The sequence below is a fragment of the Pseudoliparis swirei genome, chromosome 2, assembly GCF_029220125.1.
Source record: "Pseudoliparis swirei isolate HS2019 ecotype Mariana Trench chromosome 2, NWPU_hadal_v1, whole genome shotgun sequence".
Lineage (NCBI taxonomy): Eukaryota > Metazoa > Chordata > Actinopteri > Perciformes > Liparidae > Pseudoliparis > Pseudoliparis swirei.
The window spans coordinates 9,445,830-9,471,180 of record NC_079389.1 but is presented as its reverse complement, the minus strand read 5'-3'; the positions used below and the strand labels follow the sequence as shown (position 1 = coordinate 9,471,180).

Sequence of the window (25,351 nt, the reverse complement as noted above, 5' to 3'; positions counted from 1 at the left end):
TTTAATGTTGTACTCGAACCCCGGTTTTAATCATTCTGCTTTGTAGTCAGTCTATATAAAGATAGGGATTCTTCCAAAGAAATATAGAAAATAATGCTTCGGTATATTATTCCCAAAGAAATATGTTGTAAATTAGAATATTACTTTTTGTCGTATTTCATCTTTTATGCTGTCATCCTGCAAACATGTAATTATGGGTTAGGGTATAGAAAAACACATTATTTTGTTTGTTTTCAACTCCTCCTGCAGACACATACAGTACATGTTAGTGACGGAAAGAAGCCAAATGCAAGGCCACTGTAACCAACTTTAGCTCCCGCAAATTGAATGCTGATTCTATTTCTATTTCGGTGTGATTTACACCCAGTTTCCTCTAGCAAGTGAACAGGAAACAGATGCTCGGAATTGTTCTTTCCTTAAATTCCCTAGAGAGAGATTCTAGTCAACACCGACGTGTGAGATTGGCTTTGTACTTGCATGCGAAAAGGTAGTAGACAGTGACTAAATTGACTCTCTGGTTTCCCTGCTCTGAATCTCCATTTCCTCAGAGTTTCCACTTGCGTACGTCCGTCTACCCAAAGCCAGTTTATGCAGGCAAGCTTCCCTGATGGAGTCATGGAGCCAAGTATACGCTTTCTCAAGGTCAACCGTAACACCCCAGGCACCCTAGAGAGTGAGGGGTAGGGTTTGCGAGGGACATTAAGTTCATCCAAATATGTTAGTGGTATCCGATGAGAAAAGGTAAACACACATGAGTGGTGTAGCTGAAAATGAAATACAACCAGTTGCAGAACACACTGTTATCATATGCAAATATCCCAAAAGTTAGAAAGGAATGCTTTAAATACATAAATCATCTTGCAACAGCTCCCCTAATAAAGTACACTATTGCTTTAATAAAAATGTGTTCCCCATAATTAATCAAGGAAGCAAATAGAAACAAATACAATTAAGGTTTTGAGATTATTACAGATAATCAAGTAGCAAGACATTTGACACAAGGGAAACATAATAATTTAGTATCAGGGAATATTGTTTGACATTTACAAGGTGATATGATTTGAAAATAAAAGGCCTATCTTTTCATGGACCATGGTGCCATCTAGAGGACACTGAAAAGGAAAGAAGAATCAGTCACAATGTAGCCTTATTTGAGAGGTTATATTGTTGGTGTTAGCTGTGTGTGAATTACATATCTTGTAATTGGGGATATGTGAGTCGATTGTTCCCAGGAAAGGGGCATGTATGTGTTAGCTGGAGTGGATTTAATGCAAAGAAAACCCTGCAGACTTAGCTGGACCCTGGACACGGCTGTGTGGAGCATTATGATTTGGTGCCCCCTACTGCTGGATCACTTCCTACATAACCAAACGGTAAGCAAGAGCAGCAATGCTATCAATACAATCAAATTAAATTGATGCAAAGGTCAAAATAAAAACATTTAAACTAGAGTCCGATAAGTGTGTGTGTGTGTGTGTGTGTGTGTGTGTGTGTGTGTGTGTTTGCATACTATCGATTTTCACCCCTTTCCACCTGATAAGAATAAAAGGGGGGAAAGGTCATATTCATGTCATCCCGCACCTCCCTGATGATTTGCAGTCACTGGCTCCTCCCTTACAAAGATTTAGTGTACTTGACATTTTTGCTGAAATGGTACTCTTCGGCCGCTGCGTCCCAGATATATGGCAAACCATAATTTGGAGGTGTAAAATGGGTATAAAACCTGTATTAATTATTTAATCGTGGTTCTAAGTGCTGCCTTTTAGTCCATACCAGGCTGTCATCCCCCTTTATTTCAGGGGATAGTTATATCACTCATTTGTCACAGAAAGAAAATTACAATCAAGACTGAGATTGTATATGGTAAATCAGAGGAAACCAATACTTTTTTATTGATGTCATAAAGTGCTACTTTTAGCAATTTTTCACTCCATTTGATAAGTGAACTGCTAATTGCATTCAAATCTCAGTTTTCTGGAAGCTGAGTTTCATGGAAGAAAAAGAGAAATCTGTTCATCTTAAAATGCCATGTTAAGGGACAAAGCAGCCACCACAAGTGCACAGAATAGAAAATATCCCTGGCAGGTAGTAGTGTGTGGGACCTGTGATATATCTCTGTGTCAGTGGGCAGTTAGGTACAAAGACTGCGTGGTGTGATCAACAACCAAACTAACATGTTGTCTTGAGGCTGGGGCAAGTAGGTGTACACAGAGCATCCATCAAATGCCATCTGTGAGAGGCCGATACTGTTTACTCTCAATACACTCGATGCACTCAGCTCAGCTTCTCTTTGCTAATCTCACATGGCTTTCAATTATGAGATTATTTATCCGGACCGCAGTGATGCCTGGTGGGCAATTGTTCATTGTGGTCACAGGTCTGGCATATGATAATGGCCATGTAACACAAAATAAATCACTACTTTGCTTACTGGCAAGTTACATACATACTTTATTTTAATGGTGTATAAAGCAGAATGGCCCATGTCAGTGTGACAACATTATGTATTGTATATTAATAATATATTATTTGATTAGCATGATACATGAACTTGTACACAGCATTTAGTCAAGATGGAGCTGATTATTACTATTGTTAGGAAGTTTACAGTTTTTCCATGTAAAATATGAATGTACTGATATATACAGCAATATATATAACTAGTGTTTGGTAAATATTGTGGTGTGTGTTGTTAAATAACACATGGATGTTGTCAGGAAGAGTACCTGTGTAAATATTTACCACTGACATATGGTGATACATTCCAGACACCGGGAAAAGACAAAACTACGATGCATCAACTGGCTTTATTGTCAAAATCTATGATTTTTAGCCTTAAGTGTCAGGAAACCATCATCTGTCTGGAGCTTAAGTTTGTGTCTACATTGTAATACTTGTTCAAATGCTAATTGCTATTAGTATACAAGTAATCCCTGTGGCAAAGCTATAGCATCATGACCATCAGATCAGTTCTCTGACAGAATCTGGGATGCAGAGTTGTTGTTGCATGACTACATAATGTATGCTGATGCTTGTTTGGGTTGTAGCACTCGCTCATTCCAATACAAACATAGAACAAACTCCCCCATGACATTTGGAGTATACCCCAACCATCTGCTCTACTTCAACAACAGTAGCTCACACAGGCCTCAGATGCTAAGTGTACCGGTGGTCTTGCTGAACATGCATTCACTGCAAATATACAGATAATATATAGCCCATTATTGTTGGAAATACCATCACTATCCTCAAATGGTGCAACAGGGATCAATTTTCAAAGAGGGAGATGTTTTTTTCCACATGTTCCCACATGGCAGAGCAACAAAATTCAATATTTAAAACAATAAAAAGTGGGATTTTAGTATTACTGCATTCAATAATGTTCCCTAACTAAGGGTTACTTACTGTATAAGCTCAGAAGTGGAAATAATGTTACCAAATCCTTGTTAAGATTTTAATTTAGAAAAAATGAACTGCTTAATTGAATGGTAATTTGACTGGGATTTACTCACATTTGTTACAAATAGGAGCAACGGAGAAATTTCTGCTCCACTATTTGTTAGCGTTATAAGCCTAATGTTGCCATTATCTCTTAGTAGATACAATAACTGCAGGAGAATAAAAGGAGGCAAACCCCAGACTGTCTTGAATTTGAACTATGGGCTGATCATAAATACTCATCATTAACAGTGTCAGAAAAACATTACCCTTTTTATTGGGGCTGTATTTTTCTCACATACAACAATAAAGTTAATGACAGACATTGTCTAAAACCATAAAACAGTCATATATTTGGATGCTGGTCAGCTTCAACAAGGCTAGTAGCATTTGGCTCATAGATCATGCTTCCCAGATTAAGTATTCTTGTCAGAGAGATCTGACTTGAACTGAAAACCCCGATGTATGGCATGATTCTACAATAACAGCAAAACATAATTTGAAAATCGTGAACATTTTTGGGTATATACAACTCTTTGAAGTTCAAATGGAGTCTTTTTAGCCTGTGGATAAATAATATCTGTACGCTGCCTTCGCTTGAACAGCAACACATACAAGTAATGATTGTTCTGTTAAAACTGGAAACAGAGACCCGACACCACCCGAAATTAACTCACAATGTAACTGCAAGGTTCCATGATCAGTTGTATCCGTGACAACATTGTTTTATGTTTAGGCCATGTCTTGTAGAGATGCCATTTGTCAAAATATCATTTTAAGAGCTTTATGGTTTTGTTTGAATTGTGGTTTACATTTTGCAGATCCCTATGTATATTCCTGTAAATTGGAATAAATAAAATAACCACAAACTAAATATGTTTCCATTGCAGGAACACTGGTTGCACTAAACCTAATGGAAATATTGAGGTCCCATTTTAAATACATACACTACCGTTCAAAAGTTTGGGATCACTTAGAAATGTCCTTATTTTTCAAAGAAAAGCATTGTTTTTTTCAATGAAGATAACATTAAATCAATCAGAAATACACTCTATACATTGTTAATGTGGTAAATGACTATTCTAGGTGGAAACGTCTGGTTTCTAATGAAATATCTCCATAGGTGTATAGAGGCCCATTTCCAGCAACTATCACTCCAGTGTTCTAATGGTACATTGTGTTTTCTAATCGCCTTAGAAGACTAATGGATGATTAGAAAACACTTGAAAACCCTTGTGCAATTATGTTAGCACAGCTGAAAACTGTTTTGCTGATGAGAGAAGCTATAAAACTGGCCTTCCTTTGAGCTAGTTGATTATCTGGAGCATCACATTTGTGGGTTCGATAACTCTCAAAATGGCCAGAAAAAAAAGAACTTTCATGTGAATTTCGCCAGTCTATTCTTGTTCTTAGAAATGAAAGCTATTCCATGCGAGAAATTGCAAAGAAACTGAAAATTTCCTTCAGCGGTGTGTACTACTCCCTTCAGAGAACAGCACAAACAGGCTCTAACCAGAGCAGAAAGAGAAGTGGGAGGCCCCGGTGCACAACTCGGCAAGAAGACAAGTACATTAGAGTCTCTAGTTTGAGAAATAGACGCCTCACAGGTCCTCAACTGGCAGCTTCTTTAAATGGTACCCGCAAAACGCCAGTGTCAACGTCGACAGTGAAGAGGCGACTCCGGGATGCTGGCCTTCTAGGCAGAGTGGCAAAGAAAAGCCATATCTGAGACTGGCCAATAAAAAGAAAAGATTGGTATGGGCAGAAGAACACAGGCATTGGACAGAGGAAGATTGGAAAAAGGTGTTATGGACAGATGAATCCAAGTTTGAGGTGTTTGGATCACACAGAAGAACATTTGTGAGATGCAGAACAGGTGAAAAGATGCTAGAAGAGTGCCTGACACCATCTGTCAAGCATGGTGGAGGTAATGTGATGGTCTGGGGCTGCTTTGGTGCTGGTAAAGTGGGAGATTTGTACCAGGTAAAAGGGATTTTAAATAAGGAAGGCTATCACTCCATTTTGCAACGCCATGCCATACCCTGTGGGCAGCGCTTGATTGGAGCCAATTTCCTCCTCCAACAGGACAATGACCCAAAGCACACCTCCACATTGTGCAAGAACTATTTAGGGAAGAAGCAGGCAGCTGGTATGCTGTCTGTAATGGAGTGGCCAGCACAGTCACCAGATCTCAACCCCATTGAGCTGTTGTAAAATAAATAAGTAATAAATAAATATACACTTTTATTAATCCCCAAGGGGAAATTAGTTCTCTGCATTTAACCCATCCTTAGTTATTAAGGAGCAGTGGGCTGCAGTGAAGCGCCCAGGAAGCAACTGGGGGCTCAGTGCCTTGCTCAAGGACACTTCGACTTGCAACTAATGGGGAGAGCGGGGATCGAACCCACAACCTTGCGGTTGAGGGACAGCCCTCTTACCCCACTGAGCTACAGCCACCCCCAAATTAGTTGTAGGAGCAGCTTGACCATATGGTCCGCAAGAAGTGCCCATCAAGCCAATCCAACTTGTGGCAGGTGCTTCAGGAAGCGTGGGGTGAAATTTCAACAGATTACCTCAACAAATTAACAGCTAGAATGCCAAAGGTCTGCAATGCTGTAATTGCTGCAAAAGGAGCATTCTTTGACGAAAGCAAAGTTTGAAGAAAAAAATTAATACTTCAAATACAAATCATTATTTCTAACCTTGTCAATGTCTTGACTATATTTTCTATACATTTTGCAACTCATTTGATAAATAAAAGTGTGAGTTTTCATGGAAAACACGAAATTGTCTGGGTGATCCCAAACTTTTGAACGGTAGTGTATATGGGTACATTTCTGCCATAGGACCCCCAAACAGGTTAATCCGGCCATGCAGCAAGGGCACTGCTCTAACTTACTCTGTAGGACAGGACAGTTTTACACCTCACATATTCTACTAATTGAAATAACCACATTTAACTGTTCAAATTCATTTTGGCTTTTGAACAATTGTGTTTTGACTGTCAATTAGATCGTATCCAGCTGGCTCATAAGATATCCACTTTATTTTATTGCCGATACTCAATTAACAACTATATTTTTATTTGGGCTTGATTATTCAGGTTTAGTGTACTGCTACACATTTTTATTTGAAAAAGATAGCTCACCAACACTGAACAAGAACTGATGAAATAATCGGTTAACACAAACATTATGTGATAATTGAGATTTGATATCGCCATTAAAATAAATCCACACCTATCAGTCTCTATTATTTAATATTTAGTGGCACCACATTGTGTTACTTCAGGTCTAACCCTACGGTGTCTGTATTGTACATCCCTTGTATGATTTCAAATTAACAGCAGTCCACTAGGTCTCTTTTAACAACTCAGGGGTTGGATGAGCATTACTTAATTATCTCAAGACGTGTCTCTGTTTAACCAGTAGATGGCGCAAATAGCCTTTTTTCTTTTCTATATTGCACGAATTCAAACAGCAAAAAGGGACAAAGTGTGCAAAGAGAGAATAAATAAAAAACGCTTCATTTTGTACGATAACGTGCACTCATGAACAATAGTAGCTTTAATGTCGTAGTTTATAGTTTACATTTAATAATTATAATCCAGGACGGTACGACAACTCCATCGATTTCCTGCTCACGTGACCCACTAGATCGGCGGCTGTGGACATCTGCAAAATGGAGGTGAAGCGCTCGCAATTGTTGCAAATGATAAACAGTTATTTGTAAAAAACGCATGGAAGCTATTAATTATTTAAACATTGACGAATGAATGCACGTCGTGGTCTTGTAACGTGTATATTATCGGTAGCTTCGCTGTAGGTTCACGTTGCGGCGAAGCTAATGGTGTCCGCGTTAGCTACAGGACAGCGCTGTGACGAGCTAGCTAGGCGGTGCCTCGCTCGGGTTGTTGGCGTTGTTTCAGTGCGGAATTAGTCTCCACGCGCACGGACCTTTTGGTTGTAGATAGGTTAGACTAATGGTGGCTTTTATGGCATAAAGCTCAACCTGCAGCGTTCCTAAAGTGAGCAGAGGTTGTCTGTCGAAGCGAGGGTCGGACCGCGCTACAGACGACGTGCCTCGGCCTTCTTTTTTTCTTTTCTTCTTTTTTTAACTCCATATAATTGTATATATCTAACGTAGCCCGTAATAATATTGTGCCCGCGCTCTGTATCCATTCGACAGACTCATTTTACACGACGATGCATTTCTCGGTGAGCGCAGTCTTCCAACCTAGGAACGTTCAAATGTAACGATGGAATCGAGACGACGAGGCGTTAGCTGCAGACAATGTGCATGTATCAATCTGCGAGAGCATATTGCTATGTGACCATGCTGTAGGTTTCCTCAACTGGATTCCCTGTTACACTATTTACAACTGAAATTATATTAATGTTCCTTTTTTACTCTTTTTTTTTTCTTTCTCAGGACCGTGAAGCCAAAGAGCCCGAGCAGCTCAGAAAGCTGTTTATTGGAGGTCTGAGCTTTGAAACCACCGAGGAGAGTTTACGGGCCCATTTCGAACAATGGGGATCTCTCACCGACTGCGTTGTAAGTATTTTTAATGTAATCTTTGGCCAAAATGGCCGTAGATAATCATAAACAACATAATTGGGTAGACGCTCTCAGAGCTGCCAACTTTTCAAAAAACCTTGGAGTGAGATTTTGTCGGGGGTGACCAAAATGTTGCCGTGCACGCAGCCACACACGTTGGTGGCTCAAATATCAGGAAATTTGAATTAATGTGGCATTGTACCCATGTTGTACCCTGCATTCTGGCCTGGCAAAGGTCTTTTACGAGACATCTTTGCTACCTTAAAGAAATAAAATGTTTTTTAATAACTACTCTCATTTACAAAAACATGCCTAATTATATTGCACAAATGTCCTGTCTTTATGTTAAATTCTTTATAATACATCTTACTTGTTCAAAGTGCTGTTGAGAACATTTTTGAGAGGGTCCTTTTCCTAGGCCTGCAAATAAAAAGAGTCGCGCGCAATTCCAGGATGCTTTATTTTCATTGGTTGCTGGATTAAATTTGATCCAGATACAACAGATACGTTCTTTTTCTGATTGGCTGTTGTGGCTATCTATCGTCGGGGAGTTTGAAAAGGAACCAACGCGCTTCGGCCCAAATCAGAATTTCTTTTGCCGTGAGAAATTGGTCGTGTGGCGTGAGAGCGTGTGAAAACATGCAAAAGCGTGTGTCACACGGCGAAACCGTGAGAGTTGGTAGCTCTGCGCTCTCCCCCGGAACCAGTGAATATCCAGGGAATGGACATTGAGGTAGTAAAATATTATAAGTACCTGTGTGCTCACTTAAAACAATACACTGGACTGGTCTGACCACACATATGCACTCTATTAAAAAGGTACAGAGCAGACTCTTTCTGGTGAGGAGACTCGGGTCTTTAGGAGTGCAGGGAGAGACCTTCTTTGACTCAGTGGAGCAGCAGCATCTCGACAGCTGACAGGAAGATATTAAATACGCGTGTCAAGAAGGCCAGCAGTGTGCTGGGGTGTCCACTCACTGGATACAGTGGAGGTGGTGGTAGACAGGAGGATGATGGCTAAGCTATCATCCCTCATGAACAACACCTCCTACCCCATGCAGGACACTATGGCAGCTCTGTACAGCTCCTTCAGCCACCGGCTGCTTCACCCCAGTGTGTGAAGGAGAGGTACCATAAGTCCTTCCTGCTGCTGTCAGGCTGCACAACCAGCTAAGCTCCCAGTAGACCACAAAACACTTAAAAACACTTCAATCACTTCATTCCCTCCAACCTGTGCAATATTAATAGCAATACACTGTGGAAACACATTTATTCTGCCTGTGTGTATATATTATTCAGCTACCATAGATTATTTACTGCCTATTGTTTATGTCACTTGTTTTGCTCTGACTATGTCTTGTGTGCATTTGACACCTTTGCCACTGTAATCCTGTAAATGTACCCACTGCGGGACTAATAATGGATTTTCTTATTTTATACGTTTTCAACATAGCTGCAGTCCAGTGAAACTGTTCTCACTACCATTGTGTGTCGTTGTGTTGCTTACAGGTGATGAGGGACCCCAACAGCAAGCGTTCAAGAGGGTTTGGCTTTGTGACATATGCCGCTGTGGAGGAAGTCGACGAAGCCATGACAGCAAGGCCCCATAAAGTGGATGGCCGGGTTGTGGAACCCAAGAGGGCCGTGTCCCGAGAGGTAAACGCATCCCAGACCTGAAGGCGCAGACCTCAGCGAGGTAAATGTCCGGTGTGTGTGTGCGCTCATTTAACTGCTCTGTTTCAGGACTCTAACAAACCAGGCGCTCATCTGACGGTGAAAAAGATCTTTGTTGGTGGTATCAAGGAGGACACTGAGGAGTACCACATTCGGGAGCATTTTGAGAAATATGGAAAGATTGAATGCATTGACATCATGGAGGAGCGCTCCACTGGGAAGAAGAGAGGATTCTGCTTTGTCTCCTTTGACGACCACGACACTGTAGACAAAATTGTCGGTATGTGTTTCGACCTCGGTGTCAACAAGGCTGTTGGTAAACATTAAGCAGTGGTATGTAAGTGTTGTTTTTTTTCTCGTTTTCTTTACAGCCCAGAAATTCCACACAATCAACTTCCACAATTGTGAGGTCAGAAAAGCACTCTCAAAACAGGAAATGAGTGCTATGTCCACTAACCGGGGTAAGCGCAACATAAAATGTAGAGCGAAGTTATACTTGCCAATCAATTTTGTATATGCTGTCTGCAGTCAGTAAATTGATGTAAACCGCTCTAAGGTGTCACCTTTGTACATATCAGGCAGGAATGAAGACTCAGGAAACTTCATGGGGAGAGGAAATAATTTTGGAGGTGGTGGCAATTTCGGTCGAGGTGAGTAGTATTTGCTTCTTTGAGGAAAAGGCCTCTAGTCTTCAACATCCTAATGCAGGAACATTTGATAGTGATGTTTACATGTCAATAGGGGTTGCAGGATCGGGAAGTTTAACAAACACACTGACACTGAAGAAAGTAAAATGGTTGGCTCTCTTCTTCCCAATGTTTTTTTTAAGTGTCAGCAAACAACTAATTGATGCATGGCCATAAGCATCTGGTAATATCTCTAAATCAGCTTGATCTAGGTAGAGGTGAGATTTGTTCTGTAGCCTCTAACTCTCTGCAAGCAAGAACTTTGTGTTTTAGCTCCGCTGAATTCACAATTTAGGAGATCAGTTGTCAGACAATAGGAGGATAGAAACTGTTGATTACCTTCGCATTGAAAATGCCGGAAGGTTATGTTTTGATCGCCATTTATTTATTTATTTGTATGCGTGTTATTCGCAAAACTCAAAAAGTATTGAACCGAATTGCATGAAATTTGGTGGGATGATTGTTTATTATCCGGGGACCAGTTGATTAGATTTTGGGACCGATCGGGTCAAAGGTCAAGGTCAAAGGTCATGAACAGGTCAAAATCTTTCGCAGAACTCAAAAAGTATTGAACCGAATCGCATGAAATTTGGTGGGATGATTGTTTATTATCCGGGGACCAGTTGATTAGATTTTGGGATCGATCGGGTCAAAGGTCAAGGTCAAAGGTCATGAACAGGTCAAATCTTCTTGAATCACATGGAATTTGGTGGGATGATTGGTTATTATCCGGGGACCATTTGATTAGATTTTGGGATCAATCGGGTCAAAGGTCATGGTCATGGTCATCGAAAGGTCAAAATCTTTTTTTTTACCATAGCACGATACATTTTTGTCCAATTGGCATGCAACTAATGCCAAAATGTTCATAATTCAATGCCCAATCTTGTGATATGCGAAGGTATGCGCTCTACCGAGTGCCCGTTCTAGTTTGTAATGCAGTCGTCAGATAACAGACATGCAAAATAAGTCAGGTGACCAAATATGTGTTTTTCTAACATGGTGGCTATGCAGAAGTGATTTTTCACGTTTGTATATTGTTCACATGAAATCATTCTCGAGACGCTTTGTTGTCCCATCTAACCGACTGAATAGTCTGTAATAGGCCAGAGCAGAGAGATCCTTTCTCACATGAAGCTACATTAGTGTGGACACGGTCTCATCCGTGTCAACATTTCAACTATATAACAAATTGGTCACAGTTCTGATTCCTAATATGTCTAACCCTTGTTTTTTAGGTGACTATGGTGGAGGACGAGGTGGTTATGACGATTTTGACAATGGTGAGCTCTCTGAAGTTACTGTGATAAACGTTGAACTGCTTATGAAACTGCCTTCATTTTATACTGCTGCATCTATATGACCGACATAAACGGGACCATCGGCGAGAAGATTTGTGATTTCTATATATCTTGACACTTGTCATGAGCGCCACCGGATCAAACTCTGCGCAAAATCAGATGGAATCATTCAGGTTCAGCAGAAACTCCTTCAACTCAGGCTCCAGTGGGCCTTCAGCAGCGATCAGCCCACCGCGGACTGACCCAGATCTGGCTTTGCGGCCCGTTGGACCTGCAGTCAGAGCTCTGGCTTGGAGCAGAACAACTGAAACAATAAATGTGTTGTGTCTTTTGAAAATGCTTTACAGCAGTGCTATGTTAATACCACTTAGGAGCTATTTGTTTCACTGTTATGAATAAAGTTAAGTTGTATTTTTGGTATGTTGTTCACTGTTACAGGTCAAGGAAGAAATTATGGTGGAGGACAAGGTTATGGAGGGAGCCGAGGGGGCTATGGAGGTGGAGGTAGTAGTGGTGGTGGTGGTCCAGGGTATGGCAACCAGGGTGGTGGATTTGGCAGCAGCTGTGATGGAGGTTACGGACACAATGACGGAGGTGAAACACAAATCTTACTGACTCCAGAATTCTGTTTGTTAAACCAAAGAGAGTAACCCATTGTAAACATGCCTTACCAGACAACTGAAAGCAAGAATTGCCTTACAAATTTACACTTGCATCTTCAGGATATGGAGGAGGGGGAAATTACAACGACGTTGGAAATTATGGTGGACAGCAGTCTAACTATGGACCCATGAAGGGGAACAACTTTGGTGGCAGAAACTCGGGTGGAGGGGGAAGTGGAAGTGGAGGCGCAGGAGGAGGAGGACCATATGGTGAGTTTTACCCTCCAAAATTATACACCCAGTGACATAACGTCACAATTTCTCCTGAAGTGTATCCAACGTATTTGGCTGTGATCAATCCTTAACTGCAGGTGGCTATAGCTCTGGTGGTGGCGGAGGAGGAGGTGGAGGAGGAGGAGGCAGCGGCAGCGGCAGCTACGGCTCACGGCGATATTAATTATTTCATGTTTCGGTAAGTTGCATTCATTTTCACACCACCCTTGTAGCACAGTACAGAGTGAGCCCTTGAAAGTGCAGAATAACTATTTGTTCTATCCTGTATCCATTCAACAGGCTTCAGTTCTTAGCAGGAGAGGCGAGGAGGTGAGCAAAGGAAAGGAATTGTCAGGAAAAGCTGCAGTTTACTTTGAGGCAGTCATCTGAGAGCATTAGAGGAACACAAGTCAGTCATTACTGCAGCTAAATCTGAGAAGTTTATGGAACAAGGACTGCATACACAAGACATGAGTTCAGATGATACTCCTCCCTAATTGTGATAGATGTGTCCCTACCCAGCTATTTTTCCTTCTGTGCGTCTGAAGTGTGTGTATTGTGCCTTTGGTATCGGGTAAAGAGTACATTGTGTTTTTTGTTTTTTTATCTGGAGTCAGTTCTTAATATCTTTTTTCCTTTTTTTTCTTTTTTAAAATATGGATTAGTTTTCTACTGGTCAATGAATCTTTTGTCTTTTAACCTGGTTTTTTTCATAGCATAAATCAGGCCTGCCGATGAGCTAGAATTACAATTTTCTTTCTTTCTGAAGATATTATGATTGCTCAATTGCAAGTGTCACGTGTATGTTAATTTTGTATGTGAAGCACAGTATGTAAATCCTTCGTAGTACCAGTGTCAACTAATATCAGCAGTCTGGGTTAGAACCAAGGGAATCCCTCACTCTTCCTGTTGCCAGAAAACAGAATTCTAGATTGTTCGAATATTTTGATTAGAAGAAAAAGACTGAATAAAATTGTGTAGTAAAGTAACATGAGGTTCAGTGCGTCATTGGTTCAGAAAAAGATCAAATGAGTTATTGATTCAACTGTTGCCTGCATATTGTAACTGTGAAGTTCAGCAAATCAGCCTGTCCAGAACGCTCTCCTCCTCTTTGGGAGGATAGTGTATATACTGTATTTACCTGTACAAGAGTCCATGACAAGGGAGCTTTGGCTAGTCCTAGGGCGATGGTCCAAACACCACCTATGCCAGTGTTGAGAAAGTATTATAACAGCCACAAGGACCGGCAGTTGGGCCCTCAGCATCGCTAGTGTGGAAGATTGCAGATGTCTGTCAGACAGGACGTCTTCAGCCCCAGCACAGTGGACCAGTCAGCATTTTGAGAGAGAAAGGAGAAGGCAGCATCGAGCACAACGCCCACGGAGGAAGCTTGCAGTGTCGTTCCTGGTAGTGAGCGTCTATCTCTTTCAAGGCTAGCTAAAGACCTGCAGCAGCTGGTGCTGGCGAAGAAAGACTAGTTCCCGGACACATTGGAGATCCCGTTAAGTCAGAGATACTGCAGTTTTACCCGCAATGCTAGATTTCAGACCTTTAACGAGAAAAGGGAGTGAGTATTTCACAAACAGCTAACCTAAGAAGATGAAGCAGGTAAGAGTAACTGCTTTGCTTGATTTGCAGATGTGGAAAGAGGCATTCTCTTGCTGAAAAGCTGTAAGAGACCTGATAACATGGAAGGTTCTGGATGGGTAAGACTTTTTCAAAATATATTGTAATCTTACAGTGCACATGGTGATATACAAGGTGCAAGGGTTCTGTTAAGGTATACCAAGCAGGAGGACATCCGGTTTGGCTCCACGTTGACCAGAATGAGCCTGTGACCTCACCACACTGACTGCAATACCGTGAAGGCAAAATATGTTTCCATGGCAGAGTGTTGTTGAAGTTGATCATGATGAACTACTCAGGTAGAAATAACTTTATTTGTAGGCACACCAATACAATCAACAACTTTATTTTCTTTGTTAAACTGGTCAATTTAATTGCATGTTTATTACTGAGATCATAGTTAAAGGTGTTATAAAGGACAATGTTTTTTCTTTTTTGTCCCTTGACAACTTACAATGAAGGGGGCTAAGTCCAGTAACAACACCACGAACTATAACCTCAGTGTTAAAACATAAGCGAATTAACCACTTTATGACGGCGTAAAAAATGAAGTACATTATAAGCTTCATATAAGTAGACTTAATGGCAGAACAGTTGTATCGGATTGCATTATCCTGAAGTAGTTAGTGAGTTTCCATATTAATGACAAGCCATCACTGGTGTCCTGCAGTGTGAGTACTGTATGTAAATCAGGTCAGTGGCAGTCTGCGTAAATAAGCAGAACAATGTCATTATAATGTGCAAGTAACTAGCTTTTAACAGCAAAGTGAGGTCGTATAAGTAAAATATAAAAATGCACCGTTATAGGCAATATAAAACGGCTACACCATCTTCAAAAAGCAAAACATATGTACACAATTAGTGTAACATGAAAGGCAGTCAAATGAACATATGGAAACATGAGCAAACTGCCAAAGAGCGGGACTGTGGTCACAACTTGAAACTTCCAACAGTGGTATGACGATCACGATATATGCAGAGTATTTAGTTGGCACTGTCTGTTATTGAAGATGTGCAATTTTTACAGTGAGTGATTTAACATGGAACGGTTAGACATGCATTCCAATTACGGTGCACATCTTAATAAAAGAATACAGTTGCATTTTGGATAATTTAACTTCTTTAAGATAGAGAAACATTTTTTTTAACTGATGTCCGTAGCAGATTTGTCACACTCTTAGCAATGGTTATAACATGACCCCCATGAAAAAACAGACCTGTTTTTTTGTGTTGGGTTACAGCATTATTAGGTGGTGCATCCCTGTGTTGCATCATGATAAATGATCCTTGAATGGTTTCCTCCAACAAAACATTTTGCGTTTGAAAGTATTCGTAAAGTTTCCACACACGTCAGGGATACTCGGTCTGAAAATGGAGGAACAATGCCTGCTGATGTGTTTCTCAATCAGTTGAAGGAGTGTCACCAACTCGACGACACGTAATAAAGCCGTGGTGGGCAAAAGCAAACCAGTGTCGATGAACTGTTTGCCAAACCGTAAGATATGTTGAGTGTTTCTAGTGCTCTTAAATAAAAATGTTTTCAATGACTTGAGTGTTTTATTTCTAAAACAATAATCCAAAATTGAAATACTTGTGTTTATTTTTGTAAAATACAACTCGTCATGTGATAGTGTGTCATTTATTCCACTGGAGTCATCAGTCCCTCGTCAGTTTAGTTCACCACACCCTGTGAGGTTTGTCACGAGAGCTGACGATGGGCGTGTTGGTCAAAGGTAGTGTTTGTGTGTCAAAGTGTACTTCCCGAATGCTTCACCTTTGCTAATGCTTGTCAGGGCGGGACCATTGTGAAGTCCTCATACACGGTTCACGTGGGCACACTCTGCTCTACTGTACCTCGACAATTATGCTCTTTGTTGTGTGATGTAATGAATGCACTGGGTGTGATTTTCTTTTCCGACGGCAGTTACGCAGTATTAAAATATTTGGGTTGCTGTACAAACCAGCTACAAAAAGAGCAAATTGTAGAAGTGCTTTAAGCCAATAACGCTTGTTTCAGGAAAGTATATATTTTCTTTACTTCTCTATAAGCCCTCAAGAACATGTGGTAAGTTACATCAGAATCAGAATCAGAAACAGTTTTATTGCCAGGAATGTTTACACAAACGAGGAATTTATTTGGGTGGAAGGTGCAACATTTGGACATGACAAACAAACAACAATCAACACGACAGAAAGACAACAAATAATGTGAAAGTGTTTGGGTGTGTGCTTCAAGTGGTGTGTTTTAGTTAAAAGTGTATGTTACGCGTGGCGTGTGTTTAAGTTAAAGTGCATGCAAATAAAGTGGCATGTGTGTGGAGGAGGCCTCAAGTTAAAGTGCATGTTAAAGTGACGTGTGTGGAGGAGGGAGGAGGAGTGGGAGGAAGAGGGAGGAGGAGGAAGAGGAAGGTGGAAGAAGAGGTGGTAGTCCTGGGGGTGACAGTCAGTCAGTCCCGGGTTCCATTGATGAGCCCGACCGCCGACGGGAAAAAACTTTTGGTGTGGCGGGTGGTCTTTGTCATGATGGACCGCAGCCTCCTCCCCGAGGGGAGGGACTCGAACAGGGAGTGTCCAGGGTGGGAGGGGTCAGCGACAATCTTTCTGGCCCGCTTCAGTGACCTGGAAGTGAACAGGACCTGGAGGGAAGGCAGATTGCAGCCGATAACCCTCTCGGCCGAGCGGATGATGCTCTGCAGCCTGCACTTGTCTTTGGCTGTGGCTGCAGGGTGCCAGACGGTGATGGAGGAGCAGATGATGGACTCAACGATGGCCGTGTAGAACTGTACCATCATTCTCCCTGGCAGGTTGAATTTCCTCAGCTGCCTCAGGAAGAACATCCTCTGCTGGGCCTTCTTGGTGATGGAGCCGATGTTCAGCTCCCATAATCGGCCTTTGCCTATACATCCATCTGCTGCAGCCCAGAGTACTACACACAATGTTCTTTAAGTAAATAGGAGCCCATATAGCTAGAGGAATACTTTATTGAAAAGCACGGAAGTCAAGATTTTATAAAAGAATTTGGGCAGCAAATCATACAGGGACAGTTATAAAATATGAGTAACAATGATTGAAACAATCAGCAATATATATATATACAATATATACATGTACAGTAACAGTTTTATCAATCTCAAAAGCAAGTCATGTATATATATTTACAAACAATATCTGTTAAAGTATGTCAGGAATCTGAGTACAAAAGTAAAATATCAAAAATAGTCCAACATTCAAAAGAATTGCGCATAAACTATACAATAGTTCTGCAGAGCTATTAATGCTTCAAAGCGGAACAAGAGAGTTATTGCATAGTATTACCGAGATAATGCAGTACCGTATTACAAAGGAGTTGGGAGGTTGTCTTCGCTCTTGATAAAAGTCTTTTTGATGCGAGGGACTAGAAAGACGTTGCCGTCCGTCGACTGCTGGAGGGAGTAGTCGGAGGGCGAGTAGGAATTCCCCTTCTCGTCCCGCAGCATGCTGAAGACCTGCAGGTACAAGCTGTTGAGTTGCTTCTTCATTTCCTTCAGGTTGGTGATGTTCTGGTTCTTCTCACTCAGCAGACGGTCCTTCTCGTCCTTCAGTGAGTCCAGGTTGCTCTCCAGACCCACTATGTTCTCCATCTTGCGTTTGCGGCAGTTCTGGGCCGCCACCTTGTTTTTGCCGCGTCGGCGTATGTCTCTGACCAGGGCGAGCTGGGCCTCGTTCAGTTGGTGCTTCGACATCAGCTCGTTGAAGTCGTCAACCGGCTGATTGATAATCATGTCAACGGTGAAAGGGATTTTGAGGGCCCTGGCCCTCTGCTCGTCTCGCGAGAGACGCTTTTCCGAGCGCTTCTTCTGCTTGTCTTTGGCGAACGGGGCGTTGTCGTGGCCGCTCTCCTCTGCCGGGTCGGTCTTGTGTTGACTGGGATTCTTGTCCTGCCGCTGTTGTGGCTGCCCCATCAATGCAAATAGAGAAATAGCCGGTTGAAGATGATCAGGTTGGAAATTTAGTGAGAACATGTCTGAGTAGTCAGATTCTGCACTTCCGGGGTTGTGGTCCATCTCCTCCATGTCCGAATCGCTGAAACCGAAGGACTCATCTCCAAGCGAAGACTTCCCAGGGGAACTCGCATTTGGGCTTGTGTTGGAAGAGATTCCAGAATCTGAGTCAGGCATTTCTGCCGTCGGATTCGGTTTTCCTCTGTCAAATGCATCTCCAGATGAGAGGCTGTTAAGGTCCACTGGTGTGAAGGGAGGCTTGTTTGAGACGTCAGACTTGGCTTTACTTTCCTTTCCTTCAAGGCCTCTGCTCTCTTCCAGAACAGCATTGGGGTAATACATGTCGCAGAAACTTTCTGCAGCATTTAACTGAGGAGCTTTCTCCTTCATCTGGCTGGGATTGTCTGGTGGGTCCATGTTGGGAACAGAGCCATCGAATGTATTCATAAACTGTGCAGGACACACATTTGTGTTTGTTTCCCCGTCTGTGGGGTAAAACGTGTGGTTTGGATTCTGCACTTCAGGGCTGTTTGGAAGAGGATATGTTGTGGTCTCCAGTGTGTCTTCCATTTGCAGGTTCAGGCATTGCTAGGAGAAAAAGATAAAGAACCATCCAAGTGAATACAATGAACATATTATCGTATAAGTTGAGTCACGAGTTTATAATTCAAGATGAGATTGGAAATAAAAATGTCAACATCTATTGTATGTGTTGCTGTGGAGGCATATATATTATGTGCTCATACAGTCTTGATATTTCAGTTCCTTCCAAAATATGGTCTGTGTCACATTGTGATGACTTATCAACATACATACTTATTTATTATTATCTAAAATAAAAGGTTTTATTCCTGTTTTTTTATATCTGTGCAGTTGTTCTAGTGACTGGTGTTTCATAATTTTGTAATAAACTAAGTATCCAGATGAAATACATCAGAAATCTCCAATCTCCCAGCATGCAGTTTTTGAGAAGTTTAGCGACTCCGTAATCTTCACAAAGCAGCGAACAAGAACATCCTTTTTTCTACAATTCAGTCTTATCAGCAGCTAACTAATGCAATGCTATGTATGCTGTACGGTTAGGGTTGTAGTCCAGTCCAGAGTGAGAGGTCAACGCAACAAAAGCACACTGCTACACCCATTAACTCATGAAAATTTGAACTGCCTCAAAAAAGAAAACAAAAAGGCAGATACTGAGAAACTACTGTCCACAAATCTTAACATTGCGGCCAGAAAAGGCACGTTTTACTCCCACGCCCTCTCTGAACAGGTCTTCTTGTTGAGCTAGATAATTATAGATCTTCTCTGGAACACCCACCTTTCTAACGGCCTAAAAAGTCTCAACAATGTAAGCGAACCACAGTTGAACGGGCCAGTTGCACCCGTCTCAAATGTATGAGACCTCATTCTCACAGAGCAACAAAAAGGTGTTTGTCCTCTCATGCCAGGCTCCTGACCACTGATGCATTCTTTGAGTATTTGTTACACAACGCAAAACACCATGCCATTGATGTGGGAGAATCCGTGTATTATACCTGCAGCTCGGGGAGAGACAAAAGCTCCATCCAGGCCTGCTCCAAATCTGGGGACATCCTCTGTGGTGGTGGTGAACCTGGGGTGAGGGAAGCAGGAGGCCGAACTGGCTGCTCAGGTGACATCATGGGTGCTGCAACAGCAGCAGGTGTGTCCAGGCAGACGGAGGTGCTCTGTCAGACGAGCACAAGAAGACAACCGTTTTTAATACAGCTGAACGTCTTGTCGAAGGCTGCCAGCTACGGTGGGTCGTTTTGTTGGTATTACCTCATTTTCCTCGACAGCAAATGTCTCTGCAAGTAGCTGCAGACATTCATCAAATGACATGGCGTCCTCGTTCTCTTCGGTGAAGCTGACATCCTGCAAGAAAGGTTCAAATGCATATTAAACGTCACCACCTTGCGTCCTTTGTGGCACACCGCCGTCTTTTAAAAACAGCGCATGCATTTATATTTAAATTATTTATAGAACGTATGTCTCTGCAGAGCAGCTCCTCGTACGCCGATGCAAAACGACTGACCCACCTGTGTTTCTGTGGTTACACAGGATGGGTGTTACCGTAGCTTCAGCCTATCAAAGAGCGTGGGAGTGGTCCCCCTCCGACATGAGTCATGGCGGCCATGTGCTGTACCTTTGTAATCTCTCGAGGTGTGCCGGCCGACTGCAGTGGGGCGCTGGGTGGTGGGCGCGGTATGTACTCTCCCGTTTCCTCGTCCAGCTGCAGCTGTGCCAGCAGGGCCTTCTCCTGCTCCCGGATCTGATGCTGCCTCTTCTCTTCTTCGAGCTCCCGCAGCCTCCGCAGCTCGTGCTCTTTCTGACGGTGGTTGTAGTCAAACACCTCACGCCTGGCGCCGAGATCAATGTCCTGCTTCCACAAGATGTCAATCAGGTCCATATCCTAGAAAGAGAGCGGAAAATCCGTATCGTGAGTTGTGAGCGATGCTTCCCTGCAGTGGATGTGAATGTGAGCTGCATCGGAGGCCTGCTGTGAAGCGTGGCTGTTGCACCTGCCACACCCTGTCCCTCAGTGTCCGTTCACTGACAGCACTGGCACTAGAGTCGAGGGGGAGAAGCCGCATGAATAATAGATGTGCTTCTCTCTTTCCCTGCCAGCTCACGCCAGCAGAAGTCACGTATCCTCACTTGATACTCTTTGCGAGGTAAGCGATCATTACCCATCTGATTATATTGAGGTGTGAATTCATTGGTCTCATTCAAACTCACACACAGGGCAGAATCTCAGTCACGTTTTTGCTCAAGCGACGTCAAGATTAGTTCTCAAAATTTAGTAAAGTAAAATCCCAAATGTTCATGTCCTACTATGCAGTATTTATCAAATTGTGTTAAATGTCAGTATAAGTTTGTTGTTGTTTTTTAAGCAATGCACCACGGTTCTGGGAAATCTTTTATTGTTGTTTTTGCGAATGACAACACTCATATTTGTTTACGGCGGTACAAACCAATAAAATACGAGCTACAAGGCTGTAGCTCTGTTGCTGGGTACAGGTCTGTTTTCCTTGTTTTCCTTCCTGCGATAATATCTTAAAGTAAACAACCACAACTCTGGATCACTGACCTCAGCGTATTTTGTCACAACACTGGACACATTATTCTGTCCTACATTTAGTATACAGTGAGTTCAGGGATGCTGACAATACAGAATGTTAGACACAGCTTTTCTTGTAGGTATCCACTCGCTGAATGTTTTTGAAGTTTTAAACAAGAATGTGCAAAGATAAACTGTGCTGCTCTCTTCCCCGGGTCTTTTACACAGAACATATTTACAGAAGGAAGCCATTTCTCAAGGCCCAGGGATGTTGCATAAACCCATGACACTTGTTCAAGCACATGACTCGTGTGTTTGTTCCTCAAATTTGTGTATGAACACAACCTATGGGAAAGGAACATTAATGCTAGAAATCATTCATATGGCCACAACAGACATAACTAGTGGGAAGCCAAGAATGAGCTGAAGGGAAATAATGCACAAAGTAGAATAATACACAATAAAGAGGATGTGGAATGAAAGAGAAACACTGCATAATAATATTCCCTTCTTTTATTTGTGTTTTCAAAGGAATGCGTGGTCAAATTCATGAACTCATCATAAGAGCAAACAAGCATCTAAATATATTCCAAAACATTGTTGACACCATTTTTTTGGACTCCAATTGTAGCACTGAAAAATAAGAACCCACTAACCCTCTTTGACTCAATGTTGCATCAGAGCCGTGACCGCTGAAGGATTACACGTCACTGAGGCTGCCTACTATAACGGAGTAGGGGGTGAGCACACAACCAGGCATTATGGCTTCTGAAGGAATGAGACCGTAGCCTAAAATGTCTAAGTGGGACTTCTGGTCATCCGTGTTTTCCAAACTAAGAGACCACATTCCTGTCTGTTTGTCACACCTTACACGCTCATCTGACAAGTCATACAAGTTCCTTGTAGAACAAGCCAACGTCTGTCTGCTATGCTGGGTAGTTCAAGAAGCACTTTCACTGTCACTGATTCATTGTGCTTTGACATAATGAATAACTAAACTCACTGATTTTGCCAGCCTCTTAGAACCAAATAGATTGCGTAAATGTGAGTGTGTGTAATATATGTTTGGTATCAGCATGGATATCACTGTCACGAGGAACAAGGAAATTGGCTCACAACATTTCCCAGACCTTCCTGGAACACAATACACAACTATGCCTGACAAAAAACACGCCTTGAATTTAAAATAACGACTAAATACAGCTGACAAATATATTATGAAACACAAGTTAAACAACATATACTTTGAAAACAAGCAGAGCTAATAGCTATTGGTCCCTGTGTCTATCAAGCTGGGTTGCTCATTTACCTCGCTGGGTCTTAAACAAGGGCCTCAAAGGGGACCTGACTTTACTGGTTTATTACAGCTTCTTTCACCAGCACTCAGTGGACAGCCACCCTTGACCGAGGATGATGAAACACAGCAGCACATGTTCCACAGCAGCCCTTTAGGCCCTCATCAGTCAACCGGTACTCACTGACCCCCTTACTTGAGGCAGGTTTAACCAAACACTTCAAATGTATCACATGACAAATAATCCCAAATTCAGCATCTCATTCAGTGTGTATGATCAATAACCAGTACAGCATGTACTTGTGGTTATTTAACATGTCAACATACACTGAACACCAAACAGGCAAACACTGAGGAAAAAGTATGGCCTTGAGATCAATCATTCACGCTCGTCTATATCAGATATGGTTGCCTATCACATGCTTGGAGGAAGCAGCAAGGGGGGCTGGGCAGTTTCAAGAAATAAGCTAGCGAGATTCATAGTTTGTCAAATTAAAGATATAATGTCATTGTATTCAAAGTAACAGCACCAACACGAAGTTAGCAGCCTGGTTCGTGATATTATCTTCCTGCTTTATGTTGTGTGTTTTATTTCCTGCCGAGGAAAACACGTCACAAGCGAATGACTTGCAGAAGTGAACGCTGTCTTGAGGGCAACCTTAATATCTGTCACTAAAGAAAGCCAGGCCCGCGGTGTATTTCGTATGCTCTTCCCAGCAGGTGTTATTTCGACATTATAATAAGTACGTCATAACCAGGTTGTCACTGCGTATTCTTTAATTCGCGACAGCGAACATGACAAAAGTTGACCTGAACTATTCGGCTATCACGTCGGTCGCTTTTAAAAGGGAGTTAGCTGTCAATGTCCAGCGTCGACTTTGAATAAATTCTTTATTTACCTGTTGACTGGAATGCATCACCTCCATTTCCATCATCGTGGAGCTATGTCTGGCCGTAAAGAGACGCCTTTATGAATGTTAAATGTGTGTGTTATTCCTTCAGATGGCAGATTAAAATGGCGAGAGGTCCGAAGCCGATAGAGTCCGTCGTCGCAGCTGAGCAAAGAGAAACATTGCTTCCCTTAAATCTAATGAACATTATGGAGATGATGGCCCTGCCCACCGCGCTGAGGCGCCGGGATCGTCCCCCTCACTCCGGCCTATGAGGCTAAGAGCTGTGCGTGTGCGCATGCGTGTGAAGCCCGCAAGGTTGAGCTGGTAGAAGCCCGAACACACGGGTTGCAAAACAAAAACTACGATATATGCAACACATTTATGTGCACGTCAAGTGTGTAATACGTCTTAAAGACGACCGTGCACGTGATTGACAATTCATTAAAAAATAATCAAACAAACCAGCTCTTATTGTCTGAAAATCATTAAACCCACAAACAGTGAGGCTTAATCTATTATTATATATCTGAGCGTCAACATTTCTAGCTGCTAAAAAGTCAGTTTATAATTAGGACTAATTCTGAAAGGAGAAACAACACAATCGTTTCTATTTTAACTCAGAATAGTTTTGATTGGTGCATAACGCCCCCTGCTGGTTCGGGTACCCCGTATGGAGCAGGAGGCCCTGGGGCCCTAATGTCCCCGTGGAAACACTGAAGTCATCCACTGACGGCTGGGGGATTGTCACAAAGCTGTAAGGAGACAGATGTGGGATTTGGTCAGTGGTGGAAGAAGCATTTACATTGTTTATTTAAGAAAAGAAATAGCCTAGTACAAGTTATAGCCCTGCATTCAAAATGGAACTTCAGTAAACATTAGGAACAACATGTAGCCAGCTTATAGGCTTTCTACAATAGAAGTAGTCAATGTGCAGAATCGTCCCTGCCTATTCTTATATTTTTGCATCATAATTTTTGATGCAGTGACACGTAAGCAGGACAATGCTCAAGAAAGTAAACATGTTTTCAAGAAAGCAAAGCTACAAAGTGCTATAAGTAAGTGCCATCTTAGTGCTACTAAAGTGCTATTTTCTTTACTCCAGGTATAGACGGTAAAGATGTGTTTTTAGTATGTGGTGGGAGATGTAGAGACTTTCTGCTGTCCTGATGTCATTGGGGAGCTCATTCCACCATTGAGAAGCCAAAACGACAAACATGTTATATGTGTTTAATAGGCAAACATTATTAATTTAAATATGAAGACATGCTGTATCAAGAAGCTGTCTGTGGTTAAGTGCAATGTTGAGGTCTTTCGTGTACATTCATTTTTTCACTATATTTTAGAGGGTAATAATCTTAACCCCCCTGTAGTTATTGAACAACTACATTATACTTTCCACAGTAGGGTTGACATACACATGTTGTGATGAATTGAAGTTGCTGATACATCCTTATAGGCTGTATACTATTGTGCAGAGCTTTTAATACGAGTATTATTACACTGTGTTATTACTTGTATGTATTGGGTCTGAATACTTATTTCACACAGGTACTCTGTGGTACGCCCCACATTAATGAGCTTTCAGAACATACAAATAGGACCTAGACTTTAATACATTAGTATTTATAATCCAGTTATATAATAACGGGATTATATAAACAGAAAGAAAGCTATTTATATGATTGTATATTTAGCTGTAGTAAGATGAATGCTAGATCGTTAAGGTTAGTTTTCTTTTAGCTTCATCTTAACTTGAGAAAATATGTTATTATTATGTGACAATGCCAACCCAGGCAGAAGATCTGATGAGCCTACTACTTATTTTATTGCAGACAGGCATGCATGAATATAATCTTGCTGCCTTCACTGCTATTATAGTAACTTCAAGGATTAGGCTACTGCTATTTAAGAAAGTTGTTAAGACTTATAAAAGGTCATCACATCTGAA

The 25,351-nt window shown here is 41.8% G+C and overlaps 2 protein-coding genes across 4 annotated transcripts; one reads left to right on the top strand and one right to left on the bottom strand.

Annotated features, from left to right (window-relative positions):
* The first annotated feature begins 7,070 nt into the window (after positions 1–7,070).
* Positions 7,071–15,704, top strand: hnrnpa3 (heterogeneous nuclear ribonucleoprotein A3). 3 transcript variants are annotated; one of them, XM_056436195.1, is made up of 11 exons: positions 7,071–7,125; positions 7,870–7,992; positions 9,505–9,651; positions 9,739–9,949; positions 10,041–10,130; positions 10,248–10,319; positions 11,594–11,638; positions 12,095–12,250; positions 12,379–12,528; positions 12,630–12,730; positions 12,832–15,704. In XM_056436195.1, the coding sequence occupies exons 1-10, from the start codon at positions 7,120–7,122 to the stop codon at positions 12,713–12,715; spliced, it is 1,086 nt and encodes a 361-aa protein (XP_056292170.1). In that variant the 5' UTR covers positions 7,071–7,119; the 3' UTR covers positions 12,716–12,730; positions 12,832–15,704. The 3 variants fall into 3 exon arrangements, with proteins under 3 accessions (XP_056292170.1, XP_056292164.1, XP_056292157.1); XM_056436189.1 differs by lacking the exon at positions 7,071–7,125 and adding an exon at positions 7,166–7,655 and having other exon boundaries at positions 14,170–15,704; XM_056436182.1 differs by lacking the exon at positions 7,071–7,125 and adding an exon at positions 7,168–7,655.
* A 1,416-nt stretch (positions 15,705–17,120) lies between these two features.
* On the bottom strand, positions 17,121–23,594 carry nfe2l2a (nfe2 like bZIP transcription factor 2a). The gene is made up of 5 exons (XM_056436171.1): positions 23,410–23,594; positions 20,302–20,568; positions 19,938–20,030; positions 19,673–19,843; positions 17,121–18,725 (listed from the first exon to the last, which is right to left on the bottom strand). The coding sequence occupies exons 1-5, from the start codon at positions 23,443–23,445 to the stop codon at positions 17,493–17,495; spliced, it is 1,800 nt and encodes a 599-aa protein (XP_056292146.1). The 5' UTR covers positions 23,446–23,594; the 3' UTR covers positions 17,121–17,492.
* Between the last annotated feature and the right edge of the window lie 1,757 nt (positions 23,595–25,351).

Bases quoted from the DNA above. Each gene is read 5' to 3' on its own strand.
- hnrnpa3 (XM_056436189.1), top strand. The intron at 9,652-9,738 runs GTAAACGCATCC...GCTCTGTTTCAG, and splicing joins AGAGGGCCGTGTCCCGAGAG to GACTCTAACAAACCAGGCGC. The intron at 12,529-12,629 runs GTGAGTTTTACC...CCTTAACTGCAG, and splicing joins AGGAGGAGGAGGACCATATG to GTGGCTATAGCTCTGGTGGT.
- nfe2l2a (XM_056436171.1), bottom strand. From the start codon at position 23,445: ATGATGGAAATGGAGGTGATGCATTCCAGTCAACAG. The intron at 20,569-23,409 runs GTAAATAAAGAA...CTCTCTTTCTAG, and splicing joins TGATGCATTCCAGTCAACAG to GATATGGACCTGATTGACAT. The intron at 18,726-19,672 runs GTATAATACACG...TTTTTCTCCTAG, and splicing joins TGTCTCTCCCCGAGCTGCAG to CAATGCCTGAACCTGCAAAT.